General features: G+C 36.7%; 1 protein-coding gene across 1 annotated transcript in view; it reads left to right on the forward strand.

The window, feature by feature from the left end:
- The window catches only part of LOC141459138 (retina and anterior neural fold homeobox protein 2-like), a 64720-nt gene extending 46038 nt beyond the window's left edge, over nucleotides 1-18682 (forward strand). The window contains exons 3-4 of the mRNA XM_074137785.1: nucleotides 17444-17678; nucleotides 18295-18682. Coding sequence (XP_073993886.1) covers nucleotides 17444-17678; nucleotides 18295-18440 — 381 coding nt within the window. The 3' untranslated portion in view covers nucleotides 18441-18682. The remainder of the gene's footprint in view (nucleotides 1-17443; nucleotides 17679-18294) is intronic.
- Nucleotides 18683-18919: the final 237 nt, after the last annotated feature.

Consider the following 18919-nt stretch of genomic DNA (forward strand, 5'->3'; position numbering starts at 1 on the left):
TTTAGTAATTCGTAATTTTTTCTTTAAGACGTAAGCGTCTTCAGGCAGCCAAACTCAAACGTAGAAAATATAAATTTGGGGTTTGGCTCAGCCAAACTCTTCCTTACTTCTCCCAATCTGAACTTCGGTATCTCAAAAAACGCCTATTATACGTTCCAAAAGTTTCGATGACATAGAGCTTAATGTTTAATAAAACTTGAAATACGACATTTTTTTTTCTTACTCACCACATTGTTTACGTTCGAAAGAGTAATTTGCCAATTACCATTGTAATAATTGCGTAAGAGAAAGTCGTGTGTTAAGACTAGATCTTGAAGAGTGTTTTTTCTTTGGAGTAGAGACAAGCGGCGAGGTGATTAATGAGTTAGCGAGGGAAGGCCCTCTGTGGCGGAAGGAAGATCGTGGGAACGCTCAGGTGGTTGGACCCGACAACAGAGTTAGCAGATGTAAGAATAGCACCTACTCAGCCGTGTAATTGTTTTATGAGCTGCTCTTTCGGGGCAATGCGGATCACCCTGTGGTCCCGCTAATAGCACTTGTTACCCCTCGCAGCGTCCCCAACAACTCTTTATTACCACACTTGGAATATGTTCTCTCCCTTTGCTTGCCAAATACCCATAATGTTTTTACCACCCCGGCAAGAAAAACATGGCCATGCAATAATACTATCTAATTGTTATGTTAAAAAGCAGCACAGGCGCATCACACACACATCTTATCTGGAGGGATGCTGTTTGTCCCTGTCTTCCATTCCACAACTGAACTGCCTACATTTCTACACATCATTACCTCGTAACTACACATTATGGAGACTAATTCTTGCCTACATTATTCTTTCTAAAATAAAAGAGATAGGATGTTGGATATCCAACTGCATGCTTCTTGTTCTACGAGTATTTTATGGCTTTTTATTACTACTAGATAAGATATTTATTGCTAAACTTTGGATATCGCGTTTTCAATGAAAATGTCGGTTTTAGGGCCCCCAGAGTCCGAAAAGTGGTATTTACAAAAAGATGATGGTGCCCATGCACTGTCTAGAGAGTGTGTGCTTTATGTTTGTCGGTGTCTACCAGTCACTGAGTCACCTGTAAAGAATTTTAGTGGAACTTTCCTCGATTGAGGGGCCATTCAAAAAATTAGCTCCTTTAAACGCTCGATAAGTCTTATAGAATAAATGGTTCATTCAAGGTACTCTAAAAAAGAAGCCGTGCCGAATAGGCGGATGGGATATAGAGGTCTTTTCTGAGAGAGGTCAGAGGCAGCATTCGTCCTAACCTTTCTAGAAATATTGCAGGGTCTTCCTTGTGGCTAATTACTGTGTGCTCGATGGACTAGGAAGCATGGCGCCAGTCTTAAAGAATGCGATGTACTTAACCGCAGTAGACAACTGGCGCGACAGCTGAGCAGTATTTGATTCAAAAAAACAGAATTCTATTGGGTGGCCCGCCGTCTAATAGGCTAACATTTCAAGCAAAACAAGAAAACAAAAATTATGCATGATAGATATCCACTGTAGAGTTTCCTCCATTCACATATAGATCAGCTGACAGCGAACAGAAGCGTATTTTTAAACTCTTCGGCTTAAACTAGCTTTAAGAACTGGTTCCAGCAATTACTGGTTGTAGCCGTGGCGATGTGAATGTGGCCATTGAGACTGCTTCTAGTAGCGTGGAGCAACTGAGCGATGCTCAGTTATCGCAAACTCTGGAAAGTGAATTTCGATTGCAGGAAAAGAATTGGTAAAATGCTCTCAGGCAAGAGAGTCAGTTAAGCACCCTGCCTAGGCTAGGTTTTATACTACGTATGATACTAAGAAAAAGTCACGCAAAGCTAAGTTGTACTGTGGAACTGGGCTCAATTCCCGGTCTAGACCTTGGATTTTATTTAATGGTTAATATGAGAAATCTATAGTAAAGTAGGTTTACTAGGCGCCTCTGTCTACGCTACCTAATTTGGTAGTTTGACGTAAAGTCCGCCTGAAAAAATAGGCATTATAAAGTTTTATTAGATACAGACTGAAAGATCAGCCCTTCAACTTCACTTCTCTGAATAAGTACATCCAAATTCGAATCAAATTATAAGGAACTTTTAGAAATGCTCGTACTATTCCAATCATCACATTAATATTAAAGAATTTTTGTTTGCTATATGCGTTTATTGCGTTTCTAATAGACTGTGGTTGGAGAAATTTACGTTGAGGCAAGATTTTTTCTAACCCAAACACTGGGGACTACTGAATATTTTGTAATTACTGTTGCTTCTGAGGCCCAGGGGGCAGGAAAGAAGCTGCGACACAGGTTCGCACGGTGAATAGAGGCAATTAGCCGAGGCAAATGAGGCCTGCAAGGCTAATTGGGCGCGTTGCTTGATAACAGCGCCCCTGCCACAATTTCCCAGTTTGCCAAGGCCTTGCTTGCCTAACAACGCGATAAACGACTCATTAAAACTTTGATTAATGACTGGTAAATTGAGTGTTAATTCGATTAGGGGCAACTGTGATAAATTGAGCACAGTTTGAGAAGGAGTGAAGGCAGTTTCAGTAGATTGGTACATAGCTGGCAGTTTGGAAGTGAGTTGTCGCTGGCTGGCTAAGTGAGTTACTGTGAGCAGCAAGGGTGTCCCCTCCTGCCACACGCACGCACCCACACAGTGCTCTGTGCTCATCTGTATGCGTGTGGCTAGCCAACTGTGTAACTCGAGCATAATCAATAAATAATTCATTGTTATTGAGGCACTTCGCTACACCGCTTGACTTTAGCACTTCATTCTGCAATACTGAATGGGTATTCATTTTACATTTGTTTACACACTTATTCTACACTGATATCAGCAGTTTCCCTCAGCTTGTTTTGAAATAACGAGCAAGTGTTTTCCATTTTTTAATTTCTTCAAATTCTCAAAATAAAAATCGCCATATTGATTTTTGACAGTTTCTGTATATGTAACTTTAAAAATCCTTCATGGGATGCAATAAGAAATAGTTTTAAAAAAGAATATGTCTAACTTCAAAGAAAAAATTAAAAATAACCTGCCTTCTAAAGATATTAACTGTCTAAGATTTTGATGGGATACTAAATTCGAGATGCAACTCCCACTACAGGGTGGCTAGCAGACTGAGTGACGACAGATGTTTCTTCAAACCAATGAAAATATTGCTCGGCTAAGGCTACTGGCACAATTAGAACTGTTAATAATAAATATCCGACTATTTACTTTGAGGGTGAGAAATATAAATTTCATGCGGACACCAAATTGCTTTACCTGTGATTTGTCCGAATCAGACACTCTCCAGCATTCTAAAGAGTGTCCTTACTCTAAAGAGAATAGGGAGAGATTCGCCAGTGCTGCCTAGTGAAGTATGGAAACTATTCTGCCCGTAGATTTCAACATCATATATTTTGTTGACAGGTGTTTAAACAAGAGGCAGTAAAATCAAAAATTCTTAAAATATAGATTTTATTAACTTTAGTCTATCTTTATACCTACATTTTATAGTTGTTTTAAAAATTTATTTTTAAAGTCATAAAAATTTTGCATTCGGGACGAACCTGATGACCTGAGAAATTTCATAGAATTAATTGCAGAGTATATGCTCCTTTTAGACAAATGACTAGTGCCTTTCCTTGGTAATTCTGCCCATTTTGGTATTTTTGGGAAACAGAAATCCTTCCTTCTTCTAGCCTGCAAGAAGTTGGTCATCTACATAAAACTTCATTGTCAGACATGTTTTTCTTTAATTCGTATGTTATATTGTTTTTATTCTTCAGTTGGTTCTTTTGCATTATTTATTTTATTTTTCATCATTTTTCTATTTTATTTTTTTACTATAGTGTTTTTGGCTTTATTTTCTTTAGCACTAAAACATCAAAGAATGAATAATTTTTTCAAATTCCACTTCGGTTCAAATAATTTAGCCATAGCTATTAGAGTTTCAAGAAGTTATGAATTTATTTTAAGATTTGTTTTTATGAATTGATTTCATCCCGTCAGTGCAATAAGGAGTGCTATGTGTGATTTGTGTAGATCTAGTTGCTATGAATCTGTTAATTTCAAAAGCCTTTCTTGTTGGTAAACAAAAACAATTTGAAAAACTTTCTGAATTTACTATTGAAATAGTTACATTTTAAGCTTACTTTATCTCTTTTTTAATTTTAATGTTTCTGATGATTTCTGGTTTGATGTGTGTTATATTATTCTCTTCCAGTTGCAATTATTGTATCCAGTTGCATTATTATCCTCTTCCGAGATGGAAGTGGAAATTGAGAAATGAAATGGGTTGGCAGGACGAGTCTACAGACATGCTGAACTTCATGAAACACAACTAGAGACTTCTAAGAGTTAGCTTCAGTATCTCTGCTGAAGTAACATCCAGTCTGGAAGTGTTTCCCTTAGGATTTCGTTTGAAACAGCTCTATTTGAAACAAATAGCAGGGAGTTAGAAGGGCAGGCAATTTGCGCATTGTGGCGTTGTCAGCTAGTTATTAGGGCGGCCACGTGCTGCCACCGACATGTCTGCAAACAGACCTCCCGTCCGGACCCAGGCCTTCCTTTTCATTAACTCTCGTCTCCCACTTCATGTACACATTTCTAAATATCATTTCTAGGGCTGCAAACAACTAAACTACCATGTAGCGCCACTATCACAAGTAGTAAACCCTTCGCGCCGAACTGCCCTCGTTCTGTTTGGCTACATTGGCTGTAACTACTGTAATCTCGGCCACGTGGCCACCCCCTGTACACGTGGCCTCTAGCTACAATTCTTTTCTTTCTTTCTGTATAAATACTGCCAGCAAACTAGACTCGTCATTAAAATGATCAAGACCCACGTCAGTTTCCTTTCCTCCACTTTATGCATCCTACTCTGGCTAATATAATCAAATTTTTTAAGTTCTGTGGGCTGTGATTCAAATTTTTATTCGATAGGAAGTCAAAAATTGATGAGAACGAAATCTAACATCAAAGTCCTGTGCAGAATGTATGTACCTTCTTAATTTGTTGTAGCTTCTCTTACTCCTAACATTATTTTCATTTTCTTTATTAAGATTTAGGCTACAGCTTTATAACCCGCCCATTTCATAACCCAGATTTACGTAGTTAGTTCATGCTAAAGGTTTAAAGAAGAGAAGGTGTCAAATTCTCAAAATTCGCCGAAAATAACTAGAAGATTTCAAAACGATTTTAAGCTCATATTTTCCGAACATAAGTGGGCATTGACTCAATAGCTTGAAGCTCACTTTAAGGCTAACTTGGTATTTTTTTGGTACTATTGTAGCTTTAAGTACCCAGTAAAAAGTAGTAATCGCCTATATTTTCTTGCGAGGCTTAACGTCCTGCTACCAATTAGGTGGACGGGGTCAGAAGCACATCTTTTACTATAAACAATTTTTTCTAACAAATAAAATCGCGGGATTCGAACTGGAGATCTCCCACTTACAAAGCCAAACTTCATAATCCCCACAACACCATTCCTTCTAGATACTCGTACTAAGGTTTTCGCCAAAAGCTAATACGATTTTACTGGAAAATAGTTTTTTCAAGATTTTCTATAAACTTCGTGGATTGCTTATAACAAAACGGCAAATATTCGTTTTAAACTTTTGCTTATAAAAGTGGTTTTTTGGAAGTTCTTGGGATTGTTGGCGTTTTTTCTACAGAACTTACTTTACCTCGTGCTGTATACGAAGAATGTTACAGATGTTTTGTGTTTTTATTTCAATTTATTGGTGGAACTTTGAAGATTGGTGCATCGTGAATTGCTTGCCAATGGACAAGCTATCATATCTGAACTGTTCAGCACAATTAGATAGGCTGTTCAAATTTTCTTCTTCAGTCAACAACAAAAAAAATTTGTGCTGTGCAAGACCATTTGTTCATCAACCCGTAGCTCAGACTTCACTCTTTAGTACCGCTTATTTGTATCCATGGCTCGCTGTACTGAATACTTGGTGTCCAAAGAACCACCGAGGTACCCCAAATAAAAAATTATTAGCACAAATTGGATTATGCTTTAAAAACTGCTTAAACTGTGCTAACTGCTTACATTACAGGGAGTAATTTGCAACATTTTCCCTGATTTTGTTTTTTTCTGTGTGACATAGGTTTAACAGTAAAATTGTAATCGGAGTTGCTGGTTGAGAATGATGCGTCAACCGACAGCAGAATATCGGCGGTCGAAGTATATTGGTGATCAGCAGAGTGATTTCAATATAGTTGCAATTTTCTCAAATGTTTCATATTAGCCTTTGCTGTCATTTTTCTCTAATTACATTGCAGTTTACAAAAATCCTAGTTTAATATAAGTATTGGCGATGCTTTTACAATTAAACAAAAACAGAAAGCTACATCTGTTTCTTATTAATGGCCAAGCGCGACTTGCGCAAGCGGCGAGCAAAACAGCAAGTTAGTGCTTCGGATACAATGTGGTAACCAACAAAGTGACCTTACACATTCCATTACATGGTTACTGTAAGTAATTATTACAGCGTTAGGTACAATTTATTAATTCAGTTTATGAAATTTTCTTTATTAAAGCCTTCTGAGGAAAAGCCGCTCTCGCCTCACTTAAAGATATTTCTGGCCCTTTGCTTAACATAAAAGTATGTGTTTTAGTGAAGAAATTGTCCGATAGGTTTGCCTGTCTCTGTCTCGAAAATTTTTGAATAAACAACATTTGAAATTTAATTTCATAGATGAAAGTAATTTAATATTTAATTACAATTTTTAATAAAAAATTTACTAAATTTTTAAATGAATAATGGATATAAGCAAATAATATTTAACAATAGATGGATAGTCTGTTACATTAATATTAGTTACAATATTGTTTAAAACAGAATGTTGTAGAGACCGTATCTTTTTTTATTTACACCTTTATCAAGCTGGATATTAATTGTTATTAATCAATTTTAAAGACTTCCTAGTTCATATTTTATACTTATATTGAATTATCTAAGTATCATGATTAATTATTTGCTGGATAAAGGGTTAAATAAAGAAAGATACGGACTATACAACATTCTGTTTTGAATGATTAATATTACCACTAAAAAATATTCTGTTTGAATAAAATTTGTTTCAAAACTGCTGGGTATCCATGTATTATAATGAGGCAACAATATATTGTCTCTAATTTTATAGTACATGTAAATTTAGATACATCATTGTATTCAAAATATGTAAATATGTATGTGAGACCTACCCTTTTTAAAGTATATAAAACCAATTTTCACATTGATAACGAATCATGCTTAGGTTCGAAACGTTTCATTGATTTAGGAAAAGAGAAATTCCAAGAGTGAATTATGGCTTTTCATTTGCATAATATGTGCAAATAATATTAAGCAGGCTATATTGTATAATATCATAATTACTTTAAAAGTTATTATGTACTATGTCAGGGATCTTTAAGAGGATCAACTTTGGTGAGAGAGCCGATTTGTCTAGCAGTTACAGATTAAAAGGTAACCTTTTTGACCAATTAGTTGTACTGGGCAAGCAAGAATGAGTACCATTTCGTATTTAGAATGTTTCTTTTATGAAAGAAGTCGTCGCAATGGTACTCGAAGCTTGAAAGTTATAGATTAATGGTCTTCGTAGAGGTTGCCCATCGTTCGCTTTGTAAATGAAGTGTAATTTAATCTAGCATGCGACATCACCTTTTTATGAAGGACAAACTGGTCGTTCACAAAATGCAATTTTACGAAGAACTTTTACAACGTAATTTAATCGTCGCAAAAAAGAGAAACTTCTAGAATTGTTCAAACAGATTTCTTTTTGAAGAGGCTGAGCTGTGGAAATGAAGTTAGCCAAATATTCTTAAAATTATCTGGGCTGCATGCGGGTGTAGCTAATCTGCTACGAACTAGAGATGTGAGACCGCCTGTACAGTTTGTTGGTCTGTGTTGGGATGGCGCAGGGGCGCTGCCATGGCGATCTAACTCCTCCCGCTGCAGTTTCTCGTCCTCAACTACCATTCACCTGCTCCAGCACAGACTCCCTAGTTTATATATCTACAATATTCTTTCATTTACGCTCTCAGCAGTCAGCTGTTCTCATACATTTTGTCATACATTAATATTAATTGAGTGAATAAACTCAAATTTCATTTTTCAAGTTATTTTTACCTTTATTTTACTTCTTCAAAGTCGCTACACTCCACTGATGGCCTTCTCGTTGTGCTTCACCCAGTCCTCCGCAGATCCAAAATTTCACAGTCCGAGTAGGAGCTCGGCATCTTCATTACCGTCGCTCTAGAGTGACCTCGGCTGCCCTCTAGACCAAATGCCATGTATATCTTCTTTTAAAAGCTTTTTTACGTTTTAAAATGCGGTTAGGTCCGCAGTGCTAGATGATATCGTTGATTTTATCCGTTGTAGCATACATTTTTTTTAGTTTAACCCTAACCGGTTTCGGACGTTCATCCACGATAAGAAGTAGAAGCAATCAGTTTGACTTCAACTACAGAGTTGAACCAAAGCTCTTCTCCAGTACGATAAGCCGTCTCACTTATTACATTTCTGCATCTCTCGTAACTTCCTTCTGGAATCATTACTCCCGGTCCGTGGCGCACTTTCTTACTGCTGAAACTGTAATATCATGGAAGTTGAAAACGAGCGGAGTAATTACAAGTGAATCAATGTTAAATAATCTGTAATGATATTTACTAGGCTAGATTAGGAACAAATACAAACAACATTGTGGACCACTGTAATTGAATTGCTGATTTAAATTTAACATAGCTCTTTTACAATTGTGCTTATTTTGTATGTGTATGTGACCAACGGTAATGTACACTTTATTTCGTAAAGGATCACACGTGCTGTTTACAAACAGTATAGCTTGTTCTACTAAATCCAAAATTGTTTATCCAATTACACAACAAAGGCACATTATTACAGGAATACATTGTAATAACATGCAATCTATGTTTGTATTGGATAATCAGTTATTTCTTTTAATTTTATCTGATCAAAGCTCCTCTGCCGACTTAATTAAACACTAAACTGTTTACAATTCTATCGTTAGGTACCTAATTAAACCGTTAATATGTACAAATCTAATTTGTTGCTATGATAAAGCAATTAATAACTCTAATATGGCATTATTTTACTTTTACACTTAGCATTTTTTACTTTGCGTGATTCTTATTTAAAGAAAAAATATTGCATAAACCTGAAACTTTGGTACATTTTGAGTTGCTTGAGTCATCACACTATTTGTAAAATTGAAACTTTCTTTTCTTTTTTAGGCAACAGTAAAAAGCTCTTCTCCGGTATGATAAGCGTTAAACGCCTAAAAAATATTGGGCTTCCCGCTACCAAATTAGACTAAGGAGGCGATCAGCTTCTTTACTATAAATTTCTCATATTAACCAATAAATAGAAGCCTAGGCCTAGAATATTACTCGATGTTCTAATCAATTTGGTTTTTCGAACCCGATCAACTTCGACATTGATCTTGTTCGGCAATTTTTCTCTCTTTTGGACACAACTTGGAGTCTTCAGAACAAAAATAATTCATCGTCCTCCAACATTAATAATTTATTTAAACGAGAAATATCCCTGGATATTTCCGAGTTCGATGGTGGCGCCTTAAGATGGTAGGTAGTGTAATTAGTCACATTTGAATCTGCAAGTTTAATTCGTGGCCGGCCTAACCCAGCCTGTTGAGAATAACTAACCCAATTAAGAATAACTAAACTTGTTCGCACCTAACGTTTATCTAGAAAGGGTTATTAGGCAGAATTATTAACGGTTATTAGGATAATGTATTTCTTTGGCGCTACGAAGCTCTGGCTACGAAGCAGGGCGACATGTAGTGAAGCGACCACGCGCCAGGCTTCACCGCGCCTAATTAGTTGTAGTGATGTTAGCTGAAAATAATTACCGGCCGCGAGCGGGGACTCGAGTCACCCTGTTTGGCTGTTCAATAACCGTGCCGAGCGGTCTCTACCGTTCGGCGCGCAAACTCCGTTCTTGCCCCCCGCCAAAAATGTTAAAGCTATGCCCCACCACCTGAGGGGAGGCAAATGCCTTACATAAAGCGCCAATTACTGCAATAAGCCGCACACGAGCTACCTATTCCACAACTACTAATCTAACGATTTATCTTTTGCTTATTCAACTAATTTCAGCACTTTAAGTATTTCAGCCTTGTACTCGCCATTGCAACTTTCAGTTCATCAATTCTGCTCCAACCGATTAATCGCCATAGATTCCTACTAAACGTTTACTTTAAACAATAAATAGTTTAATTTCTCTGTACAGTAAAACAGGATTTTTTAAAAAGGGATTTCCCTGAAAGTGGTTCGAGGGACTTTTCCTTCAGCCCACTAAACAGCTGCAGGTCTGCCACTATTCGGAAACATTTCCCCGCGAAAACTCGTCTTAGAGGGGGACGGTGACTTTAGGTCTCATTTTAGATGACATCACAGTATACTGTACGGTTCTGGTGTCCATACGATCTTAAGGAGAACTCGACATGTGCCCAGTGTTCCATATATAAGGAAACGGTTTGGAAGTGCGACTGTTACTGGCTAGATATTTTACATTCTCTTGCTAGTTATTATTGAGGAGGTGAACATCTGGGGTATTGCCGCCTAGAGACCCAGCCCCTGGAAAGTGATCTCTCATTGCATACAACACTATCAATGGGCAATGAGCAGGCCTCCTAAGAAGAGAGAAATCTGAGGGCGGCGAACTCGAACCCGAGACTTCAGAGTAGATGCCCTAGCGCACTCTACTTATCTAATCCCTCCTTTTGCACTGATTAGATGTTACCAGATTCTTTTTCGGTTTTCTTAAAAATGGTACATTAAATCTTGAAAACATTTTATTTCACACATTTAAGTTACCGCTTTCTAGTTAATAAAGGCTTTGATAGATGTTTGGTTATTTGGATGATTGTTTGGTTAAGTTAGGAAATGTCTTAGTTCCAATCTATTTTAACTGAAAAATGTTCACTTCATAATCGTTTGTTTATGGTACATGTTTTCGGCTCTATAAATGACTAGGCTTAAGAAGACAGTTTTTAAAAGTAAGCTTTTGTAAGAATTTTAGAACTCAAGAGAAATGGATGAAGTAGGGCTAAATACCTTTCTTCATCTACCTAATCTTGTCTGTTCGTCACTTGCCAGGTACCGCTCTAATCAGTATAGACCATAAGAATTTGAAAAGATTTACAGTTATAATGTGGCTCCGACAACATCAACTGCTCTTCCTTCAGCTCTTAAGCTCCTTGATTTTTAATTCTCACTTATACTTATCTACTAATTTCCTACACTTGGCGGTCCTCGCTTGGGCTAAGGTCGCCTGCTTATCGGCAAATTGTAATAATCTTTATCAACAAATTGCTATAATATACAATTTAATAAAACTTTATCGAGTAAAGTTCAATGAGAGTCTAGGAGTGACCGAACCAGAGAATGTTCACACCGAGGATCTTGAAAGGCATATTTTAGGTATAAATTAAATATTCAGCTTACTTCCGGTGGAAAAAAGAAATATTCCGCTTATTTGCGGCAACTCAATTTTTTTCTCTTTAACTGTGCAGCCCGAGGCGGGAGTGGAAAGCTCGGCTTTGGAATGAACTAATAACTCAATTTCATTTAATTAAAACTTTATTGATTCATTTGCATTTGTGTGTAGTCACGCCAGCCTGTGATTATGTTTACTTGTTACCTCGCCTCCCATTATACATTTAGTTACGTTTTTTTATTCCTCCGTTGAAACCTTTGATTAAAAATAAAATCAAATTACTCTTTATCTAAACAAAGCTTGTAATTCTATTAAATCACTGAGTAAATATAAAAATGAATTACCCCAGATGGCTACAGGAGATTGTGCCAGTATTTAGCACGCCATTAATATTTAAATTTCTGGCAGTGAAATTCTTGGCACCTAGATTATTTTTATTAATATTATTATTTTAAAGATTTAAGGCGCGTCTACATCTAAGGTTATTGGCACCCGGAGCTTTTTTCAGTGCACTGCCGGCCTCCGGGCAGTTTTCTCTCGTTACAGACAACACTGTCCATCACCCATAATGAGCTGTAAGAAGCTCCTAGGAAGAGAAAATCTAAGGGTCAGCAGCTGGATTCGAACCCGGTACCTCCGCGTGGCAATCCAATACGCTAACTGCATAGCTAATCCCTTCCCAGATTATTATTATATTCGAAAAGAAGAGGCTGTTTGAGATGTACATGCATTCATTTTTAATTAAAAATACGATTCTTTTAGTTCACGCTACAATCCAGACACAATGCTCTTACTTGTTGAGACGAATCATAGTGCAACCTCTTTCTTGATAGCTCTTGCTTAGCTGGAAATTCAATCAGGAAAATCATTTCTTTCGAGTAATGTGTGCATTGTTGTTTCTCACAATACTATAAAGTTATATCGCTGTGAGGTTCACGTCACTGAAGCTCTTGATATTTCGCAGCTAATGCTCATCGGTACAACTTTGGAAAATACAGAAACTGCCATCTTTGAACGGATCGGCCAATTAGTGCAGTCTTGGGTAATCCATGCTTGCATGCTGCCGAAGGAAGAAAGGCCAAGAAGGATGCATTCTTGTATTACAGTAGAAGGAAGGGCGAAATAACTTTGCCACTCCATTTATTCTCAGGGGGGCAAAAAGGCCATACCCCCAAATTCGGCGCCTCTGAACATAATGGTCAATTAGTTATTGATTAAAAAAAAAATCCCAAGTTCAAATTAATTCTTTACTCAAACACTACAAACTGACAAACGTTTAATTTAAGAGTTTTTTAATTTGATTGGAAAAAGTTTTATGTGAAAAAGAGGTTAATTTGTTTTTAGAAGGAAAGTTAAATCGGCTGAAACAAGGTTTTATTGGATTCAAAATTAAATTTAAGGTTGCTTAAAACTGCTGTAGCAGCAAAGGCGTTTCTATAGCAGACTTTGCAAGCTAAGCCCCACCAAACTCAACAGGTTTACTTGTATTTTCTCATTTATTAGAATGTACATTTTAGCTTAAAATCAATGAGCTCAATAATGCCCAATACTAATTTATGACATGCATTTACTATTAATAATCCAACACAGTGTCACAGTTTCATGCCACTCTTTAACAAAGGCTCTGCGGAATTAAAAGCAGCAACAATTCACACATTACTCGAAAGAAATGATTTTCCTGATTGAATTTCCAGCTAAGCACAATGAGTGCTTAGAAAATGAAAAAAAAAATCATCAAGAAAATGCGACGCTAAAAGAAATTTGGTACATGAACATTCATTCATGAACGGAACCTCAACTACCAGATTTAATGGAGTCCATAAAAATATTATATTTATAAAGAGGATTTCGGCGTGTTTAAAATTTTCCAATTCAAGACATTCTCGAGGCTGTAGAAGTGTCTGCTGTAGAAATAAAGGTGTTATATGAAGAGCGGATGAATAGAGCGGATACAAACAGCCACCTTATTCACCCATCTGTGACGCCATCTTTCGTTTCTAGAATTGGTTTATTATAGTGAACAAGGTATAATATTGAACTGAGCTATCTTTCTTAGTGCACATTCTGCGGCTCAAGAAAGTTTAATTGCATTAATTGCGACCTCAAAAAGGGCGAGCAAGAGTTCCCACCAACTTTTTTAGTTCTGTAAAAAATAAGAACCAAACAGAACGATTTAATAAAAACTAAATAAGCTATTAGGGAGCTGAGAGTGTTCTGAAGATAATTGTGTACACATCCTAGATGAACAGGCTAGATAAATCTGTCAGGCGCTATGGGTGATTAGCTTAAAAGCACTCAGAGTACAACTTCTGATATTCTTTTCTCTATTAATGTTTTTTGTTTTTTCGAAGGTTGGCCATGTCAGACAGAAGATTTACCAGAGTTAACGATGTTGGACTCCACTACAGCCTGTCTGGACTTCAGGTCCGCTGCTACACTTAGTTCCCACTAATCTGATACGAAATAATAAATAAATTAATTCCTTCTGATGCTACACCAGCCTTGTACGTCCTTCGTTGTGGTTGTAAACACTGCATTTGTAAACAGAAACATGCACCGCTCCACAAAATATCTTTCTATTCTCATTAATATTGCACAGGAGTGATGGAACCTAATCAAAATATTTTATTTATCTATTTAAAAGCTTGTAGGAAAGCACTTGAAGCCAGGGCTTAAGAGCAGAAATTAAAACAATCTTCAAACACAAACCACAAAGATAGTGAATAAATGGAATCTTTATGCAGATAATTACGAGTGTACAATTCTGTCGCCTGTAATATATTACCTGTGATATATTCAACGTGCTGTTAAAGGAAAACAATTAGTTCTAAATAACAAGTTTTTAGCGGTGCGGACTCTTGGAATTTCAAAGCTGCGAATGAGCGAGGAGATCTGTTAGGAGATCTAGAGATAGACACCTTCATCCACACCAGCTGCAACAGAATGCCCGGCGATTTCCTTGTATAACTTTTTGCGTCATCTTCAGCGTTAATTTAAAACAAAAAACATTTTGAGGTCGTTTGCTAAGACAAGTGATTTTTTTTGTGGATTTTTTCAATGTGAGTTGATTATTTCAGTATGACAATATTTTGTTGTTCAAATTTCATTAAGATCCAGTTTTGTAACCTAATATGCCTAGGGTCAAAATTCAGAATATGCTCATGCATGGTTTTAGATGGTAAAATAGTATATTTTCTGATGTCGCTCTTCCGAGGGAAGCATAACGTCTCACAAGATTGCAATGTGTCTCTAACGAGGAAGCAGAAAGCAGACTTTGATTGGCCAAAAGCAGGACACGAGCTCTGTCATTTAGAGGACCCCTGCTTTTTTGTTTCATAAACGCTGCCAGCGATTTTGTTGTTTTCAAATTGATGGTGACTCGAGGCGCGGCGAAGAAATTGCTCTAACAATATTATGCCGGCGCTTGATGAGGCCCCAGTGAATCACAATGCCGAGGGGAACTTGCCTTGTATATCGGCTCGTCATTTTTTTTGTCCGTTATTAAATAACCACACTTTGCTATGATTATTAGATTTGCTTGTTTGTTGGAACTCATTTTTAGAGAAAGCTGTTATTGCTGCAAGAGCTTCGGGGGTTGACTAATGCAATCAGAGCGGGCATTATTTGCCAGCATGGCACCCTACTCGGCCCGCTACAATACTCGAGCATTAAACGCTCTTTTCCCGCTCGTTACTTATTTCAACGAGTACTTAAACTAAGTTAATAACCAAGAAATAACATTCCGCGTGTATTGTCTGACTGCGCTATCTATCAAACCCACGCTAAAATAAAACATCGGTTACCACACAGAACAAAATCTTCTCTTAGCCATAGTTAGTGGAAGTATGGCAACCATGCAAAGTTGTGTAAATTGTCCCTCTCGATGTTTTGAGATCTCAATTTCACAAACAAAAAGTCTCAGAAAGATGCAACTTGTTTTCCGTTTTTAGAACTACTATTGCTTCCGTGACTAAGTTTTACCAGGATTCTGTTATCGATTTTTTTAGAAATAAATATCTTTATTGTTTTAATCACCACATAATTCCTTAAGATTTCTTTTAATTCCTCTCTAGTCATTTGAACAATCAGTGATTCCAAAACAAATCTAGGAAATTTATTTTAGCATAAAAAGTTAGGAAAAACTTTTACATTATTATTTTTCCCATCTTTTTAACTTTATTTTTGTTCTAGCTTTTTAAAAGAACAATTCGATACGGATTTTTGTTTGTCAGTCTTATTTTGTTAGACTGGACGCTGTACGATGACTAAAAGCATTAAACAAATTGGGAACCTACTCAAATTTTAGTCATCATGCACGAAACTAAACGTATTTCACAACATAAATAATGATTTAATCTAACTGGACAGAACAATAGTTTTGAAAATAATTTTTATTTTGAATAATGTTTAAAAGAACAAAACGAATACCCGCTTACATTAAAAAATTGTTTGGGCTACATTGCCGATCTTGAAGATTTCTGTCTGCTGTCGCCATCCAAAATGATGGAAGTTTCTTTGCTGCCTGACGTTTCTTCAGGTTAGTGGAATTATTGGCCGAGAGTAATGTGAGTAGGTGATGGGCTGGCTTAATATTTTAATGATGAAATGTAAATTAATAGCTTCAAATTTAACCGCAGATTGTACAATTAGATAGCATTCTCTTCATTATTCATTCTAAAATATACTTACTTGGTTTTTAGTTATTTCTAGTTTATTAAAACTTTTATGATAAAAAAGAATCTATTTATTACTCGTACATTTTCAATAAATATGTCACCTCAACTAGCAATACCCAGTGAGTTTTGTAAGGAACTATTTGAATTTTTTACTTAAACTGATATCTAAAGCATTTGCAGACCAGATCATTTTTGGCACCTAGTCTGTGCTCTTGATTGGAAGCTTGAATGTTCATATCAGCGATAACTAGATCGAAAAGAGAAAATAATCTCCCCCAAAAAAAAGGTTATGGAAATCGTACAACCTCATGGATGAAGATGGTAGTTTCATCAACTAACATCAAATATATTTTTCAAAGAGAAACAAAAAAACAGCCTGGTATGAATACTCGCTCTACAATTCTCGAGGAACTAAAGGAAAGTTCTGACCGACTGCTCGAAATACCCAAAAAGAACTTTCCCAGAAAGTGGTATTTCCACTTTTGGAATTCTCTACAAACTCGGAATTCGAGTTTGGCTCTACATAAATAAAACACTCTGAACCGTAAAATATTCTAGGATGGTACTTTAGAATATCCACCTCTCCACCCCAAGATTCCTCTTGAACGAAATCTCCTGGGAATTTTATATAAAATTTCTAGACCAACTCTAGTGCGGTGAGGATGCGAAACATTAATGAAAGTCGTCAGAACTATCAAGACAATCCCAAAAAATTGCCATTCAGTAAAGTTGTATGCCTAACAAAATTCTTAGTATATCCTTAATAAATGAATGTTTTTTTTTGAAATAGATGAGTATTGAAAATGAACTGGGCAGTGACAGACCTCAAGGTAAGCGGAGTTGTTAAGAAGCTCTCATTTATTACGATCATTAAAGTCCGTTAGTAAACAGCCCACCAACTTTGTTTAGAATTATTACTAAATGCATGTTTATTACATCAGTATTATTATTATGTGTGCAGACTAAATAAAGATGAAAACTATGAAGTGACAATTTTCAGAGAGTATAAAGTAGCGAGAAGTAAGGCCTTCAGGCGAGCTTATGTTCCACAACCAAATTGGTTGTCGGGGATGGAGGCGCCTAGTAAACATACTTCACTGTACATTATGCATTCCAAATCCAAGGTCTAGAGCGGAAATCGAACCTGGTGCCACAATACTCAGCAGTACTAACTTAGCTTTGCAGGCCGCGCCTCTAACCGCTCGTGACGTCTCAAACGAATTTATAGATTAGCCCCGCCACAAGGTCATAGTTCTAATTGAATGTTTGTTTTGTTTTTATTGTTGGCAGGTGTGGTTCCAGAATAGGAGAGCGAAATGGAGGAGACAGGAGAAGATGGAAGCCGCGAGATTAGGATTATCTGAATACCAGCACGGAGTGGCTAGCCGCGTCAGCGGCGGGTCTTCGCTGTCACTTCCGGTGGATCCGTGGCTGGCACCTCCGCTGCTCAGCGCACTGCCGGGCTTTCTAGCACATCCGCACACCGGATACCCTAGTTACCTAACGCCGCCTCTTCCAGCACCAGGTAATCTTCTTCAAAGCCTATCTCGGGATTTGGTCTCATAAAAGGGAGTGACTAAAAGTTGTTATTATCTGGTGTCAAACACTCCTTCACTTTTAGGCAATCCCAAATTCTCTACTACGCCTTGATATCAGTGTTCTCTTAAGAATAATAACTAAATAAATGTGGTTCTCTGGAAATCAGAGAAAACTCTAACTACAGTTCACAATTTTACTTCAAACTTTGAACTTTGACTAAATATTAACTTCAATTTATGTTCCCTATGTTAAGTACACTTTTAAGAAATTGCTACTCATATTAGATAGATGGTAATATCGTCCAAGTTAGGTGAAATGTTACTTTAGAAGCAGAAAACCTAGAAAACAACTACAAAATAGAAAAGTTCTTGTGGTTTCAACCACAAATATCATTACTACGTGCAGGCCGCAAATCCGTACTGAGATAATACATCCAGTGGATCTATCTCAAAATAGTAAATCTATTAGTTAAAAGTCCACGTTCATAATTACTACAGTATACTAGCCACTTTTAAAACTGACATAAAGGAAAAAAAAAAAAAAATTAATCAATTTTCTTGAGAGATATAATGTAACAGTAAATTACAATTTGCTGATTTCAGGTTGCACGACGGAAGCGTCGCCCGGAAGCACGGCCACGACAACTCCACCGCCTTCGCCGGACTTGAGGACCACTTCCATAGCAGCACTGCGATTAAAAGCGAAAGAACACGTTGAAAACATTGCCAAAGGACTGCAGATAACTTAAACTGTAGGTGAACGTCAGGAACTCAGAGGATCTTGTGTGAAATAATAACGCCAAAGGCTCTAAACATGTCTGAATTTACCAAATAACAACAATTATTATTAATTATTTGATGGTTGTTAAGAAGCAGTCATAAACGCCTTTGTTACCGTCATTTTGGCAACTTTATTGCCTTCTCCAGGGTCTACACAAAAGGCTTAATAAAAATGTACTATGTTGATAAAAATAGAGTTTTTTAAAATTTCTTTTAATTTATGACCACTCCTTAATAATCAACAAATAAGTCTTCAAGATATTACGGTCGATAACTGAACCAATAATATAATTAGAATTTTTTAAAAAATTGAATGTTAACTGGTGACTTTTATATATATATATATATTTTTTATTTTTTATTTTAAATGTACTAAAGCGAAAATAAATTGGTGCATTTAGGCCAACCTTCTAAATTCTAGCAGCAGTATTGCCAAAATCAATTAGGG

The sequence above is a fragment of the Rhodnius prolixus genome, unplaced genomic scaffold (genome assembly GCF_049639745.1).
Source record: "Rhodnius prolixus isolate KJV_2025 unplaced genomic scaffold, Rpr scaffold_11, whole genome shotgun sequence".
NCBI classification, from domain to species: Eukaryota; Metazoa; Arthropoda; class Insecta; order Hemiptera; family Reduviidae; genus Rhodnius; species Rhodnius prolixus.